Below are 27,400 nucleotides of genomic sequence, written 5' to 3' on the forward strand. Positions count from 1 at the left end.
AAGTTTTTTTTTAAAATAAAAATGAGATTTTTTATAAATAATAACAACAAAAATCTATTAATTTATGCTTTCTATAATAATTTTATTTACTTGAAAATAATCGTGATTCGTCATAAATCGCACTACAGAAAGTTTCTTTCAATTCTTTATTACAATTTCAAGATTTAAGGAAAGTAATATTAATACAATATAATTACATTGATTCCACATATTGATTTTATACATTTTGTGATGCTCTAAACATTTTGTCTACTATTAAAGATTTAAGAAAGCCTATTTACATTTACATATTAGTATATCTTATAACAGAATAGTCAATATTTCTTTTTATTCTCGTACAGACATCAATACAGTAAAATAGGACATAGATGTTTGGAGAACCTTTAATAAATTGCATAATAATTAACAATATTGATAATTCAATTGAAATCATTTATTGATAGCAATTTTTAAAAATTGAAAAATCAGTATCCGCATTTGGAATTTAAGCATTACGCGAATACAAATTCTTGACAACTATTTAATTTTCACACATTAATAATTTTTTCTCCCGAAATAAAAAATTAACTAAACAGAGTAACAAAGAAAAACTTTTATAAACTAAATTAATTGAGTTTGGACTCGGTTATCGGACATAATAATAATATTATTTATTATATCTGTGTACTGAAATAGTTCAGACAAGCCACGGCAGTGAAGATTGGCGCAGTATAGAGTTTTTGTATCCCCATAGTATTCAAACAACTCAATCTCAGCACGAAAACTTGCAGGAAGCTTGCCGTGCAAGATTGCAGACAAATATGTAGCAAGTTTGGTGCAAGCAACAAAATGTCTTACCAAGTATTTAATTCTAACAAAAATTTTATATTTTCCTAAAGACTTAATAAAAGTATTGTACACATTATTTTTTATTATTGTATGGGTAATTCTACAAAATTTAATTATTGATGTTTAATGACTTAACACCAATCGTCCGATAACCGGCCTCTCTATACTCTAACATTTACTTTTTAAATTCCAAATTGATACGCTTTGTCTGCTTACATTTTTTTCAATGTACATTTTTAAACTTTGCGACTTTCACTACGAATTAATTAATTAAAATAATTTCATACCTTTGTAAAAAATTGTAATGAAAGTACGAATACTTTGCCAACGACAAATGTAGTAGGTTCAGATCCTTTTCTCATTATTATGATTAACAATTGTTTTGTTTCACTTGTCAAATGGTACCAATCTGCATTGTATCTAACAAAATCAATCATTAATTATAAAATATCGAAATTTTATAACATTAAAGTATTTCTTTACAAGTAATTCACTGGAAGATAGAAGATGCCTGACGATCTTCTAAAGTATACACTTTATAAGTCTAAATTCAAAATTTGAAATCATTTCATTCATGAATATATATTATAAAGATTTTGATTATGCACAAGCCGTCAATTGTTCACATTTCGATAAATTTACATAAAATATAGTGAAATTTTACTTACTTCCTAGTAACTTTATAGTAATGCTTTTAGTGAGTTAAGGCCTAAGCAGAATAGGTTCGCAAACTTGAAACATGAGTTAGAAAAAGACAGAGAACCTATTGTGCGTTGGCCATTACTAGAAAGTAACTAAATTTCATTAAATTTTATTTAGGGCCAACACATAGATTCGAAAAAAATGTTTGCGAATGAGATGTAGAAGATAGAAAAGGACAAAAATGTATATCTGTCCTTTTCTAACTTATGCTTAATAATTGAGAACAACTTTTGCGAATTTATTCTGTGTTGTTCCTTAAATTCAACAAAGTGTGAGCGATAGATTTCTAGTAAAGGCCTGCACTATGCTTGTTTTATGAGGTATTACTGCGATTTTAAATTATGTACTACAAAGCTAGAACACTTGTAAAAGATAAATTAATGTTTTGATTTTCTTCAGAAAGAGAGTTGTACATTGAGGTAGAAAGACTAAGGCTGCTATCCAGTAAATGTTGAGTTGGTAGAGTTAAACAGAAAATATTAAACACTTGAAATATTACGTAACATCCAAACCTGCATGCATCCCCAGAATTTTTCAAACTCATCACACACTAAATCACAGAATAAGATTAGACCCAATAGTGCAAAAAAACCATGTTCGTTCTAAAAATGTTTTAAGAACGTTTTTGAAACGAACATGGTTTTTTACCCATTTCGGAGCTTACCCTGTTGAATAAAATGTTTGTAACTACGTGCTTAAATACGATTACAATTATAAAGTTGAACCATAGAATGTCGATTGATTTTAATGTCGACAGTCGTTGTTTTACTATTTTCTTTTTCACACCAACATGTCGACTTGGTCTACAATTTATATTATTATCGTACTTTCCCAATTGTTATTGTAATCGTAATTATGACCCTAATATGCTATAAATTTGAAACAAAATTTACACTTAAATATTTATTATATTTTCCCACATTTTCAACCGTAAATTTGTGCAAAATTAAGACCATAAATCATGTTACAAATTTTGCAACTATTTTTAGCATTGAGATTATATTTGTAGTCGTATTTACATACGTAATTACAATCTTTTTTCAATAGAATACTCTTATATTTTTTTAATAATACAGTTAATGAATTAAAAAATTTATTTTTAGCAATATATGACATTTACTTGGACTCCCGTGACGCTTAACAAAATTGCACTAAGCCCAAAGAAAAGAAGAAACGAAGTTGAAAAAGCATTCTGAATATCATTGATAAATCTCGAAAAGTAAAATATTTTAATTAATATAACTCAAGTAGTTTCCCAGTGGGAAATTTACCATTGGCAAAATAGTGGCCCAATATTGCTGGCAGCATTGGCCCAATATTAGACCATCATTGGTCCTATAATGGCCCAATAGTTACCATTAGCAATTTCCCACTGGGTTGATATTCCTTTGGATGAAATTATCAATGTGATTTGAAATATTTAATTTTAATATGAATAATTGAGTACACGGAAAATTTGTGTTTGTAATTTAGAATATCAATCATGAAAATTTTGTCCGATAGAATATGTTGTCCCTCACACAGTATCGAATCCTTACTGAACATTTATTAATGGTTTAAGTCCAAACTACGGAATATTTAGTTGCAATGTTTAGGAAAGACCGAATAAATGTTAAAATGTCCATCACTGACGATGGTGATATTTGTGTAATAGAGAAGACTTTTATGGTGAGCGGCACTCGTACTCGTATCGTGCGTAGCACCAGATGGAACAAAATGCAGTTCACATCAGTTACATTTGGGGTCCGGGTCTTCGGATGAGTCGCACTTAGAGCAGATAACATGCGTTTTTTAGCGTCGCACGATTGTTATTTGGAAATAAGTATTGGGCGCGGAAAGTTGAATGAACATTTACAATAAATGTTTGTCAGAAAAAATAACTTTATACGCTAAACATTTAACTAGCATTTATTTTAAATATTCAGTACAACTTAGCCCTAAACATTTAATATAAATGTTCATTCAACTATCCGCGCCCAACATTTAACGAATATGTAATTTACTTGTTCAGTTAACTTTCGCTTTATAAACATTTAATCATGGCGGACATTTTAATATTTATTCATAATCTTTACTAAACTTTGCAACTAAATATTCGATAGTTTAGACTTAAACCTTTAATAAATGTTCAGTAAAGTTTCAGTGCTGCGTGGGCCACTCTGTCAAAGCAAGAAAGTCTTCTAAAATGTGCCATGAAATATATCAATATAAATTCTACCTGCTTCCTAATTCCACTGTTAAACACATTTTAGAAAAATTTCTTGATTATATTTTTAACACAAATTATTTCCGTGTATAGTACTTTTTGTTATACAAACAATAGAACTTTTCTGTGCATTGCCACACAAAGTTTAATTTCTTGATGGAGCTTTTTTCGAGAACTAATTTTATTAATAGAAGCAGGATATTCTTTTATGGCAGTAGTCAATTTTTGCCTGTAAACAATAAATATATAGCAAACTTATTTAATACGGACAAATTTCATTGACTTTAGGCGGTCTACTTGTGTGATCTTCAAAGCTCGACTCGCTTTTCAGGAAGGTTGCATTACATGAGTTGAGGCCGCATGAATTAAAATTCATAATTGAAGGAAATTAAGGACAAATTGTACACATAAAGGCATTCAATTCACATAAATAATCTTCTGATAGTAAATTTGTTGTCAGTTTTTCAAAATTCAAAATAAAGGATTCAAGATGGCAGAAGATTTTTGAAAAATTGATCGACTACGCTTGAAATTTGTTGCTTAATAGTTTGTAGGGTAACTAATTACAAAACTTAATGTCATATTTGAAATCAGCGATACTGAAAACCCCTAGGTGAAGAGTTTTAAATAAATCCGATGTATTTGAAAATAGGTTACTATATTAGATCCACCATTTTTAATTTTTGAAAAACTAATGTCAAATTTGTAATGAACGACCTCAAAAACCCCTGCGTTACAGAATTTCAAGCGAATCCGATAAATTTAAAAAAATTTTACATATTGGATCCGCTATATTATTATGAATTATTTATTTTATCATATTTCATTAATTTACAACAATATTTTGCTTCTGACCAAACTGGACAAAAAAATGTCAAATTCACTATCATATAATTTTATTATTTTATGGGTGAGAAATATTAAAGATAAATTAATTTTTTGAAATATTCACACAGGTAGGCCTCCTTGAGATTATTAAAATAATTAATAATTTTTTTACACTTTTTTTCTAAATTACGCCCCAGTGGGCAAAAACCCATCTTCGTTCTGAATACGTTTTTAGAACGTTTTTTATGTCCGTCAAATAATGTTTTGAAACATTTTAAGAACATGGATGTTCAAATAATGTTCCAGAATATTTGTTGGCTGACATGAAACGTTCTAAAAACGTTTTAACAACGTTTTTTTGGAACGAACATGGTTTTTTGCCCACTGGTATATGGTATTTAGGTAATGGTAGGTTGTGTATTATTCTAATATTACATTTGCACAGATTTACACCCTGTTGAAAATTCCTATGTGAGAACACAAATGGGATCCCATCCAGGATCTCTTGTGAGTTCTTATGTGGGTTCCCGTACAGGTTCACACATAAGATCCTGTATGAAAAGGTTCCTGGGATGAACTTGCGTGAGATCAAGCGCACGATCTTATGTCTCTGTAAAAGCAATAACACAGGATCCCATGAGGTTTCCTGTGTAGGTTCCTATATGAACAACACGATAAATAGGAACACACATGGGATCTTATCCGAGATCTTGTATGAGTTCTTACATAGGTTCTCACATATAAGAAGATTAATAGCATATATATAAAAGCATTCTATAAAATCTTATTAAGCTGCTATTAATCTTCTTATATGTGAGAACCTATGTAAGAACTCATACAAGATCTCGGATAAGATCCCATGTGTGTTCCTATTTATCGTGTTGTTCATATAGGAACCTACACAGGAAACCTCATGGGATCCTGTGTTATTGCTTTTACAGAGACATAAGATCGTGCGCTTGATCTCACGCAAGTTCATCCCAGGAACCTTTTCATACAGGATCTTATGTGTGAACCTGTATGGGAACCCACATAAGAACTCACAAGAGATCCTGGATGGGATCCCATATGTGTTCTCACATAGGAATTTTCAACAGGGCATAGATCGATACCTGAAGGTAAAGATCCCAATTATACATTTTAGCGTTAAAATAAGGTAAATGTACACAATTACGGCATGTTAAGGCCCTTCCTGAGAATTTTATTTTTCTTATTTTATCAAGTAACTTAAAATTTAAGAAAACAATTGTATTGTAAAAATTAATCAATCATTTTCAATTTTTCATTTTATATATCTGTTCAAAAACTAAATTTATATTATTTTTTAATATATGTTAAATCCTTTCAATTGTATGTAATTCCGTTTTAAAAATATTGTCATGTAACTAATTCCGTTCCAACTTGTCCATAATTGCGGCATATTCCAGGTTTTCACACATACTTATATATAAAATATCAATTTGTTTGATAATAATTATTCTTATAAGAATATTAATAACATAATCTTAAAATTAGTTTAAGATTGTGTTTAAAAGGGAATTTTTTACACAGATGTCAAATAAAATAATGTTTATTCAAATGATAATTTTTGTAATATTCAGTCATTATTTTTCTTCTTTGGTTACTCGCTTTGGTCATTAACTTGTTTTGAAATAATATTATAAATCATTAAACATATATAATTTACGGTCATCAAATAATACTAGAGGATTCAGTTTTTTTAAAACATCTTGAGCATCGTAGATGAGGATATCGTCTCTATCAAGCCAGCGCCAGTTTGTCCCACTCATTTGATTAATTTTTAATTGATATTTTTTCACATTTTGCTTGAATTATTTTCGTAACAATACCTAATAATTCTTATAAAAAACGATACTTTTAAAAATTTGCCTCTTGAAATGATAATTAATAAGTTTAAAATTAAAGAATTGTGAACAAACTCTTTTTCCATTTTACTTAAACTTAAATACGGCGTATAGCACGGAATAATGAATGTATGTATAAAATGTTTTGAACCTAATTCCGTTCATATAATTTCTAATAAAATATTTCAAATATGGTTAATAAAATACTAGTACGCAATTACCTCATTTGTTTATTTATAATTTCATTTTTTGTTAAAAAATGTAAACACATTTAATATTCTTATTAGATTCATTAAAATAAGTATAATATAAAACAATGTAATTCCCTATTTACGTGTTTCAAACGGAATAATGTACTTCGTGTGAGAAGAGCGAACATAATTCCGTCTACTTAAAAAAGTATTTTTATATAAAGAAAACTTTTAAAAATAATTCAGCAATAGAAAGTATAATTTAAATAGATCATAATTAATCAACAAATTAAAAAATAAATTAAAAAATAAACACACTTCACTTTTAATATCCTTACGAAGATCACCTTCAGTCTTAGCTGTCACTTACAGTATATTGTATTGCACAAAGCTCAGTCGTCGACTGACTGACAAAAACTTTTATTTTCAATACATAAACAAAATAGATGTAATTAAAACACAGAATATTGATCTAATAAATAGCAAAGTTTGTGTTGCAATTTTTCACTTGTTGAAACATTTTATCAATTTCTTATTTTAATTAGTATAAAGAAATAGCACGTAATAACGTACTAGGCCGTAATTGTGTACGTTTACCTTATTAGCTAAAAATACCCTATTGAAATTTTTTAAATAGTTTTCCACCTGAGTACTTAAGGCAATATACATCAGTGAATTTGATGTATTATCTAGAAAGTGTTCTATATAGTTTGCAACGTAGTGTACCATAAAGAAAAATACATAATTCTGATGGATAAATCCTATAAGTTATCTTTCAAGGCTTCCTATCCTATATGGTTTAATTTAAGAAACTGAAGTACTAAACTATATATAGGAATTTTCGACAGTGTGTATGTGTATAAGTGGAAAAAACCAAAACTATTTTAAACAAAACTTATTTATCGAATCTTACTACATTTATAAAATGATTTTAAAAATGACTCATTGAAATAAAGAAAATATTTAATTTAAAACGTTATTTTTTAATAACTATTTAATACTGAAAAAATTTAAATAAATTGATTATTTGGAACAATTGTTATATCAATGAACCTTCACAGTACTGGATATTTTGGAATCCATTACGGATGAATACGTTGTCAAATAGTGCGACTACATCTTCAAGAATTGAAAATTAAATGTTCTTTACAAAAATTCAACATAGGTATTATTATTTCATCTTTCCTTACCATTTCACCAAAAAAACCAACGTTTAGTACGTTGTATGTCTGCCAAATAATGTTCTAGAACATTATTTGAACTTCTATGTTCTTAAAATTTTTCAGAACATTATTTGGCAGATATGAAACGTTCTAAAAATGTTTTTAAAACGAATGGTTTTTTGCCCACTACACTTACTTAATATGTAATAATATTATAGTCGTTATATATTTCAAGTAATTAATAAACGAATTTTATTTGAATAGTGTTGGCTTTCGTCTGGTCTGCTTGTGTACACCTGATTTTTCAGCAGAAGTCCAATAGTAAGTATAATGTTATTTGTCGTCCAGTCTCACAAAAACGTGGTAAGCATCGCCCCGAAATATTAGGCGAAGGTTCCCCCTTTTGTGTAGAATTTGGCAATAAAGTAGTGAATAGCGTGGACATACAATTAATTCTTTAAATTAATATCCACCGTTATAATTGGCATCCCTTGTGGGGAATCTTTTTTTTGTCGAGACGTTTTTGAGACTGGAAAACCATTATTATTGATGATTTTGTCGAGAGGAATATTTGTTCTTCCTAGTGTCTTGTTAATGATTTCATGAGAGGTAATGGAGTGTGTGACGTATTTGACGGAAGTGACGACACAGCGTCGAGAGTTTGGTGCGAGAAAGTGCGAAATTTCTCATTATTTCTGGATTATGAAGTCAGGGAAATTATCGTGAGTCCAAAAAAGATAAATCTCCTTTTTTAGCGTCCAGATCGGAACGAGAAAAATTCATTTTCGTTCCGATATTAATGAATATTTTATGACAAGGAAATTTGACTTGGCGTCTCTGAAGTCCATTCTTCTGAGTGATGTCATTTTTTTTCGCACGACAGTTGGTGATTATTAATTCTTTCTCCGTTAGAGTCAAACAAGTTACGACCCTGGCGGATCTCGAAATCGGAATGTACGCTGAATTCGTTGTACATTCGTTACACATTGGTTAAACATTTAGTTGGAGTCAAAATTGTGTAGAAACTGAGTGGAAACTGTGGAAAAGTGTAATTGAATTGAATAATAAAAGTATTTAGTGATAGATTTGTGCTGTATTTGTGATAAATTAACGTGTTATTATTAAATAAATAAAGTTTAAATTGTAAAATGTTCGCCTAAGTGAGTTTCACAGGCTAGGGAATTTTCTAGTGACATCCAAATTGATAGTCGATAAAGAAGTTGAGCCGCCGACTTTGCACGGTAGGTGGCAGAATTCATACTTTCTCCTTTTTAAAAATTCTCTTTTTCAATTGTAAATAGAAGAACTAATTAATTAATAAGTTATATAGTTTCTATGTTGTCATTTTTTTTAACAATTGAATTTTTGAAGATTGTTTAATGCGATAAATTAAACTTGTATAATCGATGCAAATTGTTGTTTTTAAAATACTTTTAAATAAATCTTTTCTTTCAATTACATTTATATTAAAAATAAATAATAATAAAATAAAGAAAGATAAAAAATTTTTCTTTATTAAAATTATGATTAAATTAATTTAATTGAATTTAATTAAAAAACAATAATTTGCATCGATTATACAAGTTTAATTTATCTCATTAAACAATCTTCAAAAATTCAATTGTTAAAAAAATGACAACATAGAAACTATATAACTTATTAATTAATTAATTTTTCTATTTACAATTGAAAAAGAAAATTTTTAAAAAGGCGAAAGTATGAATGCTGTCACCTACCGTGCAAAGTCGGCGGCTCAAGTTCTTTATCGACTATCAATTTGGATGTCACTAGAAAATTCCCTAGCCTGTCAAACTCACTTACGCGAACATTTTACAATTTAAACTTTATTTATTTAATAATAACACGTTAATTTATCACAAATACAGCACAAATCTTAAGGTGGAAGATCCAGCGGTATCTGCTTTCAAGCTATCAGGTCCAGACCAGGTGCTCCTCATGGAGGACAACCTGTTTCAGCGTCAAGGGCGCCAGTACAGTTTCAACAAGCGTCTTCCAAAAAGGTACCACCTCAGTCCCAATTCAATCAAGCAGCATCAGGACCGCAATGGGCCCCTAAACGAGCAGCGGCGCCATCAATGCCTGACCAACGCCAGTTTGTAGGAACGTGTAAGACATGTAATGTGGTAGGACATAGAGTTAGATTCGTTGACATATGATATGATCCTAGGTGTTGACTTTTGTCGTGAGATGGATATAGATGTCCAATTTGGCAAAGGTTTGTGGAGAATCAGTGGTCAAGAATGGCACGAATTTGTGACTAAACTGGATTAGCGCAAGGATGGTTCAATTTCTGCAGAGTGTGCAGGAATTTGTGAATTAACGAAGATCAGCATCAAGAAATCCAGGCAATAGTGGATGAATTAGTGTTACCTCAAGGTGAGGAGCTTGGAATGACAACCATGGCAGCATAATATTAGTCTGAATGATCATACACCAATTAAACACCGGTCAAGAAGAATGTCGCCAATGATATTGGAAAGGCTCATTCAGGAGGTTAAAAGGTTTTGGAACAAGGTATAGTCGAGAGAGCGACAAGTGAGTGGAGTACAGCTCCAGTGGTAGTGAAACAGTCAGATAGATCGTTGCGTCTTGGTTTTGATTTTCGAGATTTGAATAAAATGACCAAAAAGGATACTTATAATATGGTTCCCAGCCTCGATGCGTTTCTCGATAAGCTTAGAAAAGCTCGGTTCATTTCCAAGATAGATTTGAAGTTAGCGTACCATCAGGTACCAATGGCAGCATCCAGTAAGAAGTGCACTTCGTTTTCAGTCCCTCGTCTTGGACTTTTTCAATTCAAAAGAATGCCATTTGGACTTAGAAATGCTCCAATGACATTTCAGCGTCTCATAGATTCTTTGTGTGGACCAAAGTTTGAACCAGTTGTCTTTGGATATTTAGACGACATAATAATTGTCACGAATACATTCGAAGAGCATGTGGATAGGTTGAAAAAAGTGTTGAAAATATTGGCAAATGCTGGTCTGGTTGTAAACCCTGCAAAGTGTGAATTTGGATGTTCTCGAGTGACCTATATAGGTTATGTACACGATCATAAGGGTTTGCGTCCTGTCCCGGATCGAATTGCCCCGGTACTTAAGTACACAGGAAAAAAAAGTCTTACTCTGAGCATAGTCTAATTTTTAATTTTGATTAGAAAGTAGTTGATAACTAATATCAATCACAAATAGTGGTTTAAAAATAAGCCGTTAAGGTCTTAATGAAAAACGAGATATTAATATGACAAATATTTAGTTCTTTTAGATTCAAAACAAGCCTTTGTGGTCTTGGACTCAATACAAAATTTTATTCTCTAGAAATGAGACGTTAAAAGTCTTCAATCAAGCCCATGAGGTCTAGATACTATTGAGTTGTAACTAGACGTACAATGAAAGTGCCCGAGTGTAAAGTGTCATGGACGCCTTTCCAAAAATGTGACGCGTCTATAGTTAATCGGAACTAAATGAATTAATTCTAAAGACTCACATCTTCATTCCTGTATAAAAAATTTAAAAACTATGTTTATGAAACATTTTCATATCATGAATTGTTTGTGTCCTATAAATTCAGCTTTAATTGTTACGAATGTGAAAATAATGTTATATATACAACATAATTTTATTACAATTTTCTTACAAATATAAATATATATAAATTATATACAAAAATAAATTGGTCTCTTTATGTTTTATAAATATAAAGTATGATTTATATCAATAAAATGTTGTTTGATGTTTCAAAACTTGTGTAAAATTTCAATAATATGGTGTTGACAGGTTTCATAAAAGTTTAGGATATGTTAGCTAATTTTTATACCGCGCAATGGCTTGATTTAAGCCCAGGTTCGGGCTTGTGGCTACTTTCTTTTTTAAAAGGCAGCCTATTGTTAGCCCCTACAGTAGGCTTAAAGTAAGACTTATGCTATGAGCGAGTTAGAAACTACATTCGGTCTAGTTTGTGTCCCATATTGAAACTAGCTTCTTTTCGGGTTTAAAACAAAACTTATTTTTTCCTGTGTACCCCGCCCCAAAGGATATCAAACAGGTAAGAAGATTTTTTGGGATGATTGGGTGGTATGCCCGTTTCATTGAGAATGACAGTGAAATAAAGGTACCCCTTTTGCGACTTTTACATAAGGATCGAAAATGGGAGTGGACTGAAAAACAGGAAGAAGCGTTCCGAAATTTGAAGTCAAAACTCGTATCAGCCCCTGTTTTGGCTCGGCCAGACTTTACGAAAGAGTTTACCATACAGTGTGACGCGAGCGATTTCGCCGTAGGAGCAGTCCTGACCCAAAAGACCGAGGATGGGGAACATCCTATCGTGTATGTCAGTAAGACATTGTCTGCGTCTGAAAGGAATTACAGCGTCACAGAAAAAGAGTGTTTAGCACTCTTGTGGGCCATTAAGAAATTTCGTCCATACATTAAGGGATACAAGTTCAAGGTTATAACCGACCAAAGTGTATTAAAATGGCTGAGGAACTTGAAAGATCCAACTGGACGTTTGGCACGTTGGGCTCTCGAGATGCAACAATGGAATTTTGATATTTAACACCGAAGAGGAGTCCATCATTACGTTCCTGATGCGTTGTTCAGAATGTTCGAGAACGATGAAGTCTCAGCATTCGAAAACATCAGTGATCCATGGTATCTGAAACGTAAAGACTCGACGAGGAGTTTCCTGAAAGATTTCCAGGTTGGCGAATTATAGAGGTTAAGTTGTATAATCAGAAAACCTGTCCTTTATTGCTGCCTCTTGTTGGTGCCGAGCAAGAGTGGAAATTGGTAGTCCCAGAGGAATTCAAAGAAAGAGTGATAAGAGATGCACATAATGACCGAGCAGCGGGACATTTAGGGGTCGAAAAGACGTATGGTCATGTAGCCAGCGAATATTACTGGCAGGATATCTGATTCGATATCCATAATTACGTGGTAACGTGTCCCGAATGTCAGCGTCACAAGGCGTCACAAGAAGGAGTTAATGGCCTTGTTGTCGAACAGCCTTGGATAGTGGTGGCTGCTGATTGCATGGAGTTTCCGCCAAGCAAAAGTCAGAACAAGTATTTGGTCGTGTTTCAAGATTTGTTTTTCCGGTAGATCGAGTTGAAACCTCTTCGAAATGGTGACAGAAAGGCAATCACGCGAGCCTTTAAAGACTTAGTGTTGTTCAGGTGGGAAACTCCCAAATTCCTGCTTACCGATAATGGAAAGGAGTTTGATAACAAATTTTTGAAAAATACTCTGGGAGATTATGGTGTCCTTCACCTGACAACTCCGTCTTATCACCCCCAGGCGAATCCTGTTGAAAGAACGAATCGTGTGTTAAAAACAATGATTTCGACTTTTATTGGTGCGGATCATAGAGATTGGGATAAGCACATCCATGAATTCTGACATGCAGTCAACACGGCTATTACGTCAACAACAAAAGTGTCTTCGGCGTTCTTAAATTATGGACGTCAGCCTCAAAAAGTAAAGAGTTTGCGTCGTAAAGTGGAAGCAACGATTTCAGTTCAGCGTGTTGATCCTGAATTATGGATCGATAGAATGAAGCGATTAGATGCACTGCGTGATCTTGTTGCCCGATTTATAGATAAAGCGCGAGAGAAACAGACTACTATCGGTCCTAAAAGTAAAGACCCCTGTTTTTGAGAGCTTATAACTCAGGTAAAAAAAACGCATTACATTGAGACAACTAGGAGTCATCAGCTACACTATTTCTACGTTACTATACGAAATTGCAAAAAGCAAAAAAATTTTGTGCATCACTTATGCATTTTAGAAGATAAAATACATGGTTTTTTACACCATTTTGACAACGGTCTACTTTGAAACCTTATAGCTTATTCAATAAGAATCCTATCAATATGCGAAATTTTTTCTATAATATTTGAAGCCTTCTGGATAAATAATAATAAAGAAAATTTCGCTTATTTCATTAACTTTTCGAGATTATTTAAAACAAAGTTAAAAAGTTATCTTTTTAACGAATAAACGCACAGATTTGAAACAAATTGCAAATTGTGTAATAATAGATTCTTTTAACGAAACAAAAATCAAAAATTGTTAAAAAATGTTTCCAAAGAATTATTCATGAAAATGTTTTATGTTTTTTGCTTTATTTTTCCCATTAAAGCAAGGTGCAGGTCCCTTTTTGACGATACCCTTGATAAATTACTTAAAAGAGGTCCTTAAACTTGTAAAAAACGAGTAAGAATAGAAAAATTGTGAAAAAAGGGACGGTAGTATACTACTGTTATTTAGAGCCCTGTCACTGACAAAAGGGTATATCACGGACCACACCTTGCTTTAATGGGAGTAATAAAGCAATAAACGAAAAACATTTTTCATGAATAATTCTTTGAAAAAATTTTTTAAACAATTTTTGATTTTTGTTTCGTTAAAAGAATCTTTTATTTCACAATTTGCAATTTGTTTCAAATCTGTGCGTTTATTCGTCAAAAAGATAACTTTTTACCTTTGTTTTAAATAATCTCGAAAAGTTAATGAAATAAGCGAAATTTTCTTTATTATTATTTTTCCCGAAGGCTTCAAATATTATAGAACAAATTTCGCATACTGATAGGATTTTTATTGAATAAGCTATAAGGTTTCAAAGTAGACCGTTGTCAAAATAGTGTAAAAAACCATGTATATTTTATCTTCTAAAATCCATAACTGATGCACAAAATTTTTCTGCTTTTTGCAATTTCGTATAGTAACGTAGGAATAGTATGTATTATAATCGTGGTAGGAAAGATGCGTCTTTTAATGTCGGTGATAGAGCCTGGCGTTTCACTCATAAATTGTCAAGTGCAGCCCAGAAGTTTTGTGGTAAATTAGCACTGAAATACGAAGGTCCATACGAAATTATTGAAAAACGGTCGGATAATACTTATTTGCTAAAATCGGACGGTAATCGTTGGGTTCCGAAAGTTAATATTACGCATCTTAAACGCTACATTCCCCCTCGTGGTAGGCAAACCTAATTTTGCTTCCTCGTGGAGGTGGAGGAAGCTTTGTAGTCCTTTCGTTTATAAAACTTTTCAAAGTGGCGGAAACATATTTTTTTCTTTATAGAAACATGTTATATGAGATCCTGATCAATTGTCCGGATGTATGTACGTGTGTGTGTATGTGTGTGTGTGTGTGGATCCCTTTTTTGTTTAGAAGATAACTTTAACAGGTTTTAATGGATTTAGATAAAATTTGGTAGGCTCATTTATCATATTAATATCTCAAATCTGACCAAAGGATTTTGAAAAATACCCCAAAAAAAAATTTTATCGTCTTTTTTCCAAAAATTTTTTTTTAATCGAAAAAATTTTTAAATAGAAAAATTTAAGGTTATATATAATAAAATCATATTCCTTACGTCAAGACGAATCGATCGATATATATAAAGTATACATTTAAGGTAAATTTAAAGAATTAATGAAAGTAAAAAAATCAAAATTTCACATTTAGGCTATAAAATTTTGTGATTTTTTAAATTGAAGTTTATATATGATATAATTGTATTCCTTACGTCATGACGAATCGATCGATATATATAAAGTATACATTTGAGAAAAATTAAAGAATTAATGAAAATTAAAAAATCAAAATCACATTTTGGCAATAAAATTTTGCTTTCTCCACGAGGAAGCAAATTTTTTTGCTGATCGTAAAGAGGAAGCAAAATGTTCATGTAATGAACATCTGAATTTACAACTTGTTTTTGTACTCATGGTTATTGTTTTCAGTCCAGGTCCAGTAGAGTGAAGTCTACGGTTCACCGTATAAATAGGCGGCCAGCAGAAAGTAAAATGAGAAAGGGAAGCATAGCACGCCAGAGAGGGAGTTTTGGACACAATTCACCAGCCCATCGAGATTCGACTAAATTCCCGCCACCTTCAGTCGAAGTCCAGAAGCCAGATGAGTTCGGTCAGGTTTTCGAGGAAACAATTAAAATGCTCAATGAGGCAAGGGCTCGAAGAGAACGAAGAGACGAAAGGCCTGTCGTTCCCGTTATCGAATTAGCGTCAATTACAGATAAGCCTGAATTAACACTCATCGAAGTCCAGGAGGCCACTTCTGAAGTGCCTCAACCATCGTCTAGTTGAGGAGCAAACCGTCGAAGTCCAAGTCAGGAAAAAGTACGCGTAAGTACAAAGAAGGTCGGTTAGAGTTAGTGAGTCTAGAAAGACGAGCAGATGAAAGTATTAAGGAGTGGGAGAGTCGTTGCGCTATTGCTGAATTGGAAGAAGCAATCGGCGAACAAATAAAGGCCAATTTAGTCTTGAAGGACTTAAGAGAGAAATTGCGTCGAGCGAAGGAGCATAGAGAAAAGAATCCTCTACAGTCCTGGGATTATGTGGTATCACGTTCTCCAGAACTTGAGCCATCGCCGAATGCCTCAACGTCGTCAGTACTGCCTGACAATTGCCCGCCGCCGAGTTTGGTCAAGGTGATAGGACAACCCGACTTTATTGTCCATCGCCCGACATCTCCAGTTGGAAATGATCCACAACCCTCTGGATCAGCAACGTCTCAACCAAACAAGAAGGAGAAAGTTCTGCCCGTTAAACGAGGTGGCCGTATGTTTGACGGAGACGATTTGATCCCTATTGATAAAAGAGTTGACCCTCCTCCAGGCAAATGTCACAATTGCTGGAAGAAAGGTCATACGGTCAATCGTTGTCCAGAACCATGGGGAGTTTTCTGTGGCAACTGTGGTCGGAAAGGAGTGGTGCTCGTGGATTGTCCTAGATGCAGCAGGGTTCATCGAGAGCAGATGCTTCGGAAGCACGGGGAGAAGGCATATCAGAGGCATTTGAGCCATCGAGGACAACGCTTGGAAAGAAAATTCAGTCCACATTCGAATTTGGCTACTCAAACGTCGAATGAATTAGTGCGCGAGTCCAGTGATCGAGGCTCAATGGGTCATCGTGTAGATGGAACTGTCTGTCAGTGTCCGGAATTGAATGAGAACCATTCGAACTCCACCTCCGCGATCAGTGCATTAGTCGAGACACCGATGGACTTGAGCAGTCCTCGCGAAGAACTTGTGAAAGCAGTGTCAGCGTCTGTCTCACAAGAAGACATATTGGCGGAACTGAGAGGATTGGACCGTCTATTGGAGGGCGTGCCCCCTGAGATGATGCAGGAATCGAATAGGCAGTTTATGCAGTCCCGTCAATCACGTTCTTCTTAAGTTATTTTAACAATATCAGCGTCATTGTCCATTTGTATAGAACGTGGATTCTATTTTTATTTTAGTTACAATTAGATAATTGATCAAACTTAGTTCCTGCACAGTATTATTATTTAAGTTACAAGTTTAGTTTTTTTTGTTACGGTAAGGTGCAGTTACCCGAATTGTCGTCGAGAAATGGAGATTCGCATTTCATTGTTATGTGATCGGCGATATTCTAGATTATAATATTTTTCAATATCGTTCGCGATCACTCATTGGCTTACTTAATATGTAATAATATTATAGACGTGATATATTTCAAGTAATAAGTATACGTGTTTTATTTGAATAGTGTTGGCTTTCTTTTTATTATTCGTCTGGTCTGCTTGTGTACACCTGATTTTTTAGCAGAAGTCCAGTAGTAAGTATAATGCTATTTGTCGTCCAGTCTCACAAAAACGTGGTAAGCATCGCCCCGAAATATTTGGCGAAGGTTCCCCCTTTTGTGTAGAATTTGGCAATAAAGTAGTGAATAGCGTGGAGATACAATTAATTCTTTAAATTAATATCCACCGTTATAAAGTACTAATTCTCGAGAACATGTCCTAAGGATGTACCCCACACAGCACCGAAAGTCTCCTAAACCAGTATTAAAGCTGTACGTGTCAACTTGAAACTGAAGTATTAAATTAAATCTTCAGTAAAGGTTTATCGTAAAATTTTCTTGAACATTTAAATTAAATCTTTGTTAAATATTTAGTACAAAAATTGAATAAAGAAAATATATTTATTATTTAAAACTTATATGTGTCCTGACGTGGTGAAAGGGACCTTATGGTACAATAGCAGTAAACCCAAAATGGTACTGCCTCTACATTTCGTTGCCTAGGAACTTGGCGCCACCATTGTTGATAGAGAAGAACTACCAAAAACTTTTCCGTATACAAATAATTTACTAAGTGGAAACCAATATGCACATATTGTTTCATAATTGGGACTTTACCATATAAGTAATTTATTTTTCCAATATATACGCTGAAAGTATGAATACGACTATTTGTTAATGGTAATAAATTTATCAATTTCTCAATAATTCTCCCCTCAATAAACTTACTTTTGATTCTCTCCTGTTGAACATCCCTGTACAAATGTACAATTTAAAGTTCAGCTAGTGGACTTATACACAAAATTGTTTAAGATCTTGTGCAGGGGTTTTCAACAGGGTTTAGTGGAGTAAATTTAGTTTTCTCACTAATAAACCCTTGAATCTTAAAATAATTTTATCTTAAATATCCCCAACCTCCACTTTTTTGTAGCACTGCGTGTAACAAGTAAGAAGCGACGATTACGAATGTAAAGTTTGATAGTTAAAATTATATGGCAAAATTAGATAGTAAATGACACAGATTATATTTCTGTCCTTTCTTATTTCATGCTCCTGACCTGTGCTTGCGTCTAAACTTAAAACAATTGGAATTGCCGAATTTTATTCACTTGTTGCACAATATAATATTCTTAAATGACCATTAACAAATGTATTAAGATTTTGCAGAAATCGCATTTATGAAACAAATCACCAAATGAATAATATGTTTTCAGCAGGAAATAACTATGTCAATTTAAAATGAATATTTAGCGTATTTTATGCCAGTATAATTATATATTTATTTATATTTTTTTTGATAAATCACGCTACTTATGCTAATAATATTCGTCGATAATGTACATTTGGTGAACTGCAAGCTAAATGCGATTTGAAGTTTGCGAAAAATTATTTTACTATTTAAGAAATATAACAATAAATTGAAATTACCCTAAAATGTCAAATATTCCACAAGCATGCTCAAGAAACGTTATAAGAATTGTACCTCCATTTACAATCGCATAACTACAAACGTAACCAACAATATAACTATAAAGTATTACAACGACATAATACTTTTGTAAATTTATACCACACTCAATAAAAAACATAAGCGGCTTAGGTGTATCATCGTGTCTCATAATGATAATTAACATGGGAATGCCATGTGATAAATAGTAGAAAAATCCATGTCCCAAATAAACAACTGAAAAATTACCATTATATAAATATAAAAGCAATGGTTTAGTACATGAAAAAGACAGTAAACATATACTTAATTGTAAAAACTTAATGATTTTTCTACTATTTTCTGAATATTTTAATTTGTTTTTCAAATAAAAATATCTACAAGTGTATATGCTAGTGAAAATTTTGCACTTTCTGCCATATTTGTGTAGAATAATAGCTTCATTTTCTGATGTTAATGTGTCCCAATCATCTTGCATTTTCACAAAAACAGCGTTTATCTATAAAGAAATTGTGATTTTTGTACATGATTTACATTTAATTACTCGTTTAATTACATATTTTATCATAAGAACAACGTTCATGTAAACGTCCAATAAGGAGATTACCTACTTTACAGAATCCAAACATTGTTTTTTTTATCAAAATCGAATGTAAATTATTTAAGAATATATTTTTATAAAATACTTCCCCGAGTCGAAATTTAAAGTCGCCTTAGAGCCTGCTAAAACGTACGTTATAGAAGGTCTTATTTACATTGCGTTAGGATCGACTTAAGACCTCATAGATGCTACTTATGTCACTTTTAGGCAGTTATTATTTTCTAAGGAGGTCTTAATTAAGACCTTTTCAGAGCCTGCTAACTACTGCTCAATACAATATGCGCTTGCGCATAGAACTAGTCGGAGGTGGTTAGTAGGTTCTATGGAGGTCTTAATTTAAACTTCTTTAGGACCTGCTAGGACCTACTCAAATAAGTGACAAAAAAGTCGTTGGTTCCGCGAAAAAACATATCACTTTATAATAGCCTTGAAAAAAATATTCTGTTTCAAAATTCCGTTGAAAATCAAAACATTTTAGATAAGATTTGGAAGGCATATACAATTCAGAATTATATTTGGCTTTTTTATTTTACGTTGCCAGTATTAAAAAGAATTACCTTATAAATTTTACAAAAAAAATTTATCAAATATTAATGTAATTATTAAAATAGTCTTGTTTCTTTAAAGAAAAATAATAGTAAGAAAAAATACAATTTTAATTAACATTTACAAGCTCAATAAACTATTTTTGTAAAAATTTGTAAGGTAAGTTTTTTAATACTGGCAACCTAAAATAAAAAAAGACAAATAACAATTCTAAAATGTAAAATGTTTTCCAAATCTCACCTGACACATTCTAGTTGATTTTCAATGAATTTTTGAAACAGTTTTTTTCGAGGCTATTATGCAGTGATATGTTTTTTCACCAAGCCGACGATTTTTTGTCACTTTTTTGCTGTCTTAATAATTAGAATTTGTATGAAACAAAAAATTCTTTCTTTCATATAGCAATACAGTTACAACTGTAGTAAGAACAAAATAGTTTTGTTGATTCTACAGAAACAATGTTTTTCGTTGTACAATTATTTTTTAAAATTTATAAATAATAAAACTTGCTTAAACTTAATGATTTATATAAATTTATTGATGCATATCATGTCATTTTTTATAATTTTCTACTCGTTATACACGTCCTCTTTCAAACACAAAAGTTTTAAAACTAAGTATTAAAAATGGACACGTGTGGAACCAAGACATTATGGAGGGAATGCGCACGCATTCTCCAAAATAAAAAATTTCCAGTTTCTTTGGTCAGAGTATCAAAAAGTACTTAATTCGATCTAAAAAGAACTTAATAGGCTCTGTCAGTCATACGTTTTTATGTAAGGGTACCAAAGAGGACTTAAATCTATGTTAACAGGACATAGTAGGCTCTAAAACAGTTATACAATTTCAAGTCAGGAAACTTAAGAGTACCTAAGTCAATCTAAATAGGTCCTAGTAGGTCTTAAGTCGATGAAACAGGTCTAAAAAGTATCAAAATCGAACTTAATACTTCGTAGTAGGACTTAAATCAACTCTAAATTTCGACTCGGGTCAGCTGCGGTAGGAAAGAGATTTGCGTTCTGGGAGGACTAATGAAACCAGCATCACTAGCGTTCATACTGGACGATAATAAAAAGGTTCAAGTGTTGGACATTATGTGTAGTTTGCTCATAATACTCTTAGTTCTCCAAATCGAAAAATTAGCCATTCGTAGAAGTCTCACTTTAAAAATATCGATTCTTCCTTGTGAAAAATACTTAATTCTACCCAACTAGGTGCCCGGTAAGAAGCGAATAATTAAAAAGAATTCAGAGCTCCAATTCTTTTGAATGGGTGAATTTACATTTTTATTCAATTCCTCGATGAAGCAAAAAAAAGTAGAAAAATCTATTCTTCTGAATTGACTTGGACAAAATTTATATTCTAAATTATACATATTCCTCTAAATATACTCTTAACAATTCAAAATACTCAATTGTAAAACATAGAAATGCCTCATTTATTCTCCATATTTTCTATTCCTCTAAATGCACTTCAAATGGCCTAACATATAGTCAATTTAAAGAAATAACCACATCTACATCACTTTTCAAATTTCATCCTTTCAAAACGCTTTGGAAATTTTGATATTTAGATGTTGATCACTGGGGAGTTAGGTAAAAACGTAAATTCGCCTACACGGGAAAAAGAAAAACGTTGGATTAATACCGTTTTCCGATTGGTTCAACGGCAAGGAGCGCTGTAGGCAGTGTCTGTTGGATCAACTTACTTGTAACAATAGATGGACAGTAGGTTCAACAGTAAAAGTCTGTTGAATCAATGCCGAAATCGTGACAGGGCCCACTGACGTTGAACCAATCGGAAAACGGTATTAATCCAACGTTTCTCTTTTTCCCGTGTAATTAGAATAATTGAAAATGATCAACTTATGCTCAATATATGCAAACTTTCAACCTTTCTCTATTCCTCGCTTCTTACCGGGTGAGTGGTTATTTGATGAATGTTGGGGACATATGTCGAAAAACTTGAGCACATTAAAAATTTTAAACTAAAGGTAGTTTTAATGGGTCTAAAATGTTTTGTAAAGCAAATAAAAGGCAAAGATGTGTTTCTAATAGTAGATAACACGCAAAAGTGTATGTAAACACAGGCGAGATTTAGTGTTCACAGTTCCGTGTCCTGATTAAAATATCTTGATGTGGTACGAAGAGAGAGTATATAGCTCATATACATGAAAGTATATAGCTTCCAAGAAAAATTGTGAAGCAGATTTTGAATACCGAAGACTTGAACGAGAAACATAATACTCCTCATACGATAAAGCGAGTTTGTAAATTAATTTGGTCAACCACAGATTGATCTCTACGCATCAGGATGAAACACCAAGAGTTAGAATTAAATCTTTTAGAAAAAGCATGTGGAAGACGCTATCCCTGGTTGCAAACATATTATAAAAAACATTTGAAATGAAACATGTTTCAGCGGAAATGGATATATAGATTTTCGTCAAAAACTTCTCTGCAGAATGCAAGTTAATACATTATAAATAGAAATGTTATGTAATGAATATTTGGAGACATTCTTGTCTTTATTGTAAAGCAGGATACCTCCTTAAGTACATTTAGTTAACTTTATATATGTCAAACATGCGTTTTGTAACTAGCCCATGAGAGCAAAAAAAGATGCAGATAAATACATTTGTCAGTTTTGCACTCATCGTCTAATATTGCAAAACGCTGTCATGAGACTTCACACTGACAATTGAACGTGTTAAAAATTTTTATCCCTGATAATGAATTGTTCCAATACTTAATTGCATGAAATTTAGAAATCATAATTATTTTAAAGCTTACTTTGAGGAAGCAAAAAAAAAAATTTAAACTGATTACTTGTTTTACTTTCAGATTATTATTTGTATAAAGAATTGCAGCCATTGAAGAATAACATACTGGTGTAACGCACTGCAATACCATGTCAATATTTCCATATTCTTTTATTAATCCTGCAATCTAATTTTTTTAATATCTATATTAAATTAAAAACAATTGTGATTGAATATAATATTACCTGAACACATATAAAAGAAAACATAGTAAAAAAAGTGAATGATTTTAACAAGAAATTGAGCCATTTCGGATGATGTACACTTAACCCTGTTAAAATTATAATATTTCTGGTAACATCATAGTATGACTTCTTTACTACGTCCATCTCTTCGGTGCATACACAATATTGACGAAAACTTATGTGTTTTAGTCCTTCTTATGAGCATTCTTACTCTTCGTACGAATCAATATCGAGTATTTAAATATTTATGTTGACTTACAAGTGTTTCTCAAGAACTGTTAGACGTACCTATAATTAAAATAATTGCCACTTATGTATATTAACTTAAAGAGTGGATATTTTTCATCGAGTTATCTAAGAACTGTTAGATGTACCTATAATTATAATAATTGCCATTTCTACATGAAAAAGAAAATTAATCAATACCGTCTCCTTATAGTGTCTACAAATTTTAGCAATAAAACTGCAATAGGAGTTAGTTGTCTTGTAATTTTTAACACAAAACTTTACATGGAAGAATATCACACAAATTCGGCTTTCTACTTTATACTAGAAAGATTAAAAGTGTAGTAAATTTTCATATTTATTTAATCCTTTGTTTATTTTTATAAATATAATATAAGACGCTCCGTGACAAAATGTACCTAAGCTCCCAAAAAATTTAGGCGATCCATGAGGGCCAATATTAATAATAATAGTTAATTAATAATAAATAAGCTTAAATTATGAATAAATAACATATTTATTTACTAATTCTTCCATTTTTAAATTAAATTCTTACTCAAATTGAATTTATTAATTAACGTTCTAATTAATTAACTGTCGGATATAATTAAAAGTAATAATAAATAAATTAATTAAAAAATTAAAAAATATGTTATGATCGGATGTTTTCATTTTTCAACTAATTCATACATAGAATTAATGATTAAACGCAAACCTGAGAAATGAATAAATCTAACGCGTGGGGGAAATCGAACCTACGACCTACGGACTATGAGCCCAACGCTTTACCAACTACGCTACGCACGCTACGTGAAAATGAATGCTAATTTCTTGATGGCATTTAAACTTGCAAATTACCTAACTCAGAAAAGTGCTTAACATTATTTAGTTAAAGTTAAGATATTAAATTATATTTTCCAATCAAATGCAATTTATAAAATATAATTAATTATATATGCTTTATGATTATTATCATTAACCATCCCAGGTGAATTTTCAAAAAAAGTGAAAATATATGAGCCGCTGGATTCTAGAAGGGCACGTAAATTTTATCGGCCGGAAAACAAAGTCCCCTGCTATGGGATTCCGTTTAGCAACGGCGCTAAGTAGTGCTACGCTACGCTACGCTTTACTTAGCTACTCTACGGATTCTTCTAATTAAAAAACAACTTAAAAACAGGGTAGTACAACACAACACAGTACAACACAGTACAACACAGTACAGTACAGTACAGTACAGTACAGTACAGTACAGTACAGTACAGTACAGTACAGTACAGTACAGTACAGTACAGTACAGTACAGTACAGTACAGTACAGTACAGTACAGTACAGTACAGTACAGTACAGTACAGTACAGTACAGTACAGTACAGTACAGTACAGTACAGTACAGTACAGTACAGTACAGTACAGTACAGTACAGTACAGTACAGTACAGTACAGTACAGTACAGTACAGTACAGTACAGTACAGTACAGTACAGTACAGTACAGTACAGTACAGTACAGTACAGTACAGTACAGTACAGTACAGTACAGTACAGTACAGTACAGTACAGTACAGTACAGTACAGTACAGTACAGTACAGTACAGTACAGTACAGTACAGTACAGTACAGTACAGTACAGTACAGTACAGTACAGTACAGTACAGTAATCTTTCTGTACAACCTACGTTGCGCATGACGGTAAAACCTTTTTTATTACAATCATAATTATTAAATCAATAGTCACTATATCTATGCGACGCTTCATGTGCGATCGCATCCGTGCTAGTAAAAAATCATGTTTAAATCTTCACGTGTGCGATCTCATAAAATGCGGCTAAAATGCACTTTCAAAGGTGTGCAAATTAGTAACTTATAATTTAAATAGATTAAAAAATTTTATTTTAACATTATTATAACTCTTAAAAATGCAAATTTGAATAATTGAAGATTTTTAAAAGTTTATTAAAAAGTTACATTAAAATAAATGTTTTTAAAATTTGTGGTTTTTCAAAATAAAAAATTTCTGGCATATTGGAAGAAATTGTCAGAAAAAAAATTTTGAATTTTTAAAAATGGACCCCGGATTTAGAATCAGCGACCCTGAAAATCCCCGAGTTACGATTTTCAAGCAAATTGGATCAACTTTGGGAGCGTTCACACATGATGTCACGCAATTTTTCGAGATTTCTTACCCCTACCCCCCTCCTATCACGCTCTGTCACATACAAGTAAACCCCTACCCCCTCAATGGACGTTACATTTCATGACTCCCCCTAATTTTTTATTTAAATTTTTTTAGGGATAATAAAAAAAATGAATATTTAATACAATGTATTACCATTTAAGCCATTTTTATTTTTCAGTTAGCAATCTTTATAAAAGTGATGTCACACTTAAGATGCCCCCACCTTCCCATGTCATATTTTGTCACGTTTGGTGAAGACCCCCCTCCCAGAGCGTGACATCATTTATGAATTCTCCCTTTTAAAAAAATCGTCCGCCGTATTGAGTCAACCATTTTGAATTTTGCAAAACGGACCTCGTATTCGTAATCAGCAACTCAGAAATCCCCCAAGTGACAAGTTTTAATCAAATTCAATAAATTTAAAAAATTTTTTGCCACATTGGATCCGTTATTTTAAATTTTGAAAAACGGACCTAAAATTCGTAATCAGCGCACCCGAAAATCCCCAAGTAACGATTTTCAAGCTAAATGCATTAAATTTTCAAAATCTCGTCTGCCGTATTGGATCCGCCATTTTGAATTTTAAAAGTATAATAGAAGCAAGCGCATAGCGCCTCTATCACAGGGTTTCGCGGCTTATATTACAATTTAAAAAAAACGAACAATCATCTCCATGCTTAACATAAACATTTATTTTAAACCACCTCTATAACAACGGTTGCTATGGTAACCGTTTCCATAGCAACCGTTGCTAGGGTAATCAACAACACTAGTAGATCCCAACAGGTGGTTGTTGGGTGTCGACGAGTCTCATGTCTCAATTGAGACGAGTCCTAAGTCACAATTGAGACAAGTCTTAAGTCTCAATTGAGATAAGTCTCAAGTCACAATTGAGACAAGTCTCATGTCTCAATTGAGATAAGTCTCAAGTCTCAATTGCGACTAGTCTCATGTCTCAATTGAGACGAGTCCTAAATCACAATTGAGACAAGTCTTAAGTCTCAATTGAGATAAGTCTCAAGTCTCAATTGCGACTAGTCTCATGTCTCAATTGAGACGAGTCCTAAGTCACAATTGAGACAAGTCTTAAGTCTCAATTGAGATAAGTCTCAAGTCTCAATTAAGACAAGTCTCATGTCTCAATTGAGATAAGTCTCAAGTCTCAATTGCGACTAGTCTCATGTCTCAATTGAGACGAGTCCTAAGTCACAATTGAGACAAGTCTTAAGTCTCAATTGAGATAAGTCTCAAGTCTCAATTGCGACTAGTCTCATGTCTCAATTGAGACGAGTCCTAAGTCACAATTGAGACAAGTCTTAAGTCTCAATTGCGACTAGTCTCATGTCTCAATTGAGAATTGTCTTAATTAAGACTTGAGACTTGTCTCAATTGTGACTTAAAACTCGTCAATTGAGACAAATCTCAAGTCTCATTTGAGAAATAATAATTTGCCTTTTCAACAGGCAAGGGGTTAACCACTTTATTTTAACCCTTTTATAACCCTTGGATACATTGTAAACAATTTTTACCGCCATCTTAAATAATTATGGTAACGAAAACTAAAAAAAATTTGATTTTTTGAAAAAAACTCAGTGTATTCTCCTCTTAAGTGAATTTGAATTTATGTTATAGCTAGTGACTTTGCGCTACGCTCCGAAGCGATTACACCGTAGCGATTTGGAACAAAATCTTGACCAATTCGCTAACTCGTAGCGCCGATAGACTTTGTTTTTTATCTTACACGCCACTAATTAATTTTTTTGACAAAATTCAAACGGGAGTTGATCTTGATTATCATATACAATAAGTCTGTAAAAAAAATTAATTTTTTAGTGCTAATTAATGCAATGCGCTACTTAGCGCCGTTGCTAAAAGGAATCCCATAGCTGGATACTCAAAATTCATTTTTCGAGCATATTCTTATACAGAATTCGATTGCGCATCTTTTTTTCTTAATAAGAAATTTTCCATCTTTTTCCGTTTTCGAAATATAAGAGAAAAACTGTTTTTTTAAAAAAGAAAATTTTCAT

General features: G+C 32.3%; 1 protein-coding gene across 10 annotated transcripts; it reads right to left on the reverse strand.

Annotated features, from left to right (window-relative positions):
• Nucleotides 1–107: 107 nt before the first annotated feature.
• LOC127279407 (odorant receptor Or2-like) lies at nucleotides 108–23,157 on the reverse strand. Of its 10 annotated transcripts, XM_051301746.1 has the most exons (10): nucleotides 22,970–23,157; nucleotides 22,756–22,911; nucleotides 19,123–19,315; nucleotides 18,945–19,053; nucleotides 18,798–18,872; nucleotides 3,849–3,965; nucleotides 2,651–2,741; nucleotides 1,944–2,080; nucleotides 1,116–1,248; nucleotides 108–381 (listed from the first exon to the last, which is right to left on the reverse strand). In XM_051301746.1, exons 1-10 carry the CDS (start codon nucleotides 23,111–23,113, stop codon nucleotides 328–330), a joined length of 1,209 nt encoding a protein of 402 aa, XP_051157703.1. In that variant the 5' UTR covers nucleotides 23,114–23,157; the 3' UTR covers nucleotides 108–327. The 10 variants fall into 10 exon arrangements, with proteins under 10 accessions (XP_051157703.1, XP_051157708.1, XP_051157705.1 ...); XM_051301751.1 differs by having other exon boundaries at nucleotides 18,798–19,053; nucleotides 23,055–23,157; XM_051301748.1 differs by having other exon boundaries at nucleotides 18,798–19,053; nucleotides 22,756–22,904.
• Between the last annotated feature and the right edge of the window lie 4,243 nt (nucleotides 23,158–27,400).

This window comes from Leptopilina boulardi, unplaced genomic scaffold, assembly GCF_019393585.1.
Source record: "Leptopilina boulardi isolate dan_hultmark-lab unplaced genomic scaffold, ZJU_Lbou_2.1 LbouV2_216, whole genome shotgun sequence".
Classification (NCBI taxonomy): Eukaryota; Metazoa; Arthropoda; class Insecta; order Hymenoptera; family Figitidae; genus Leptopilina; species Leptopilina boulardi.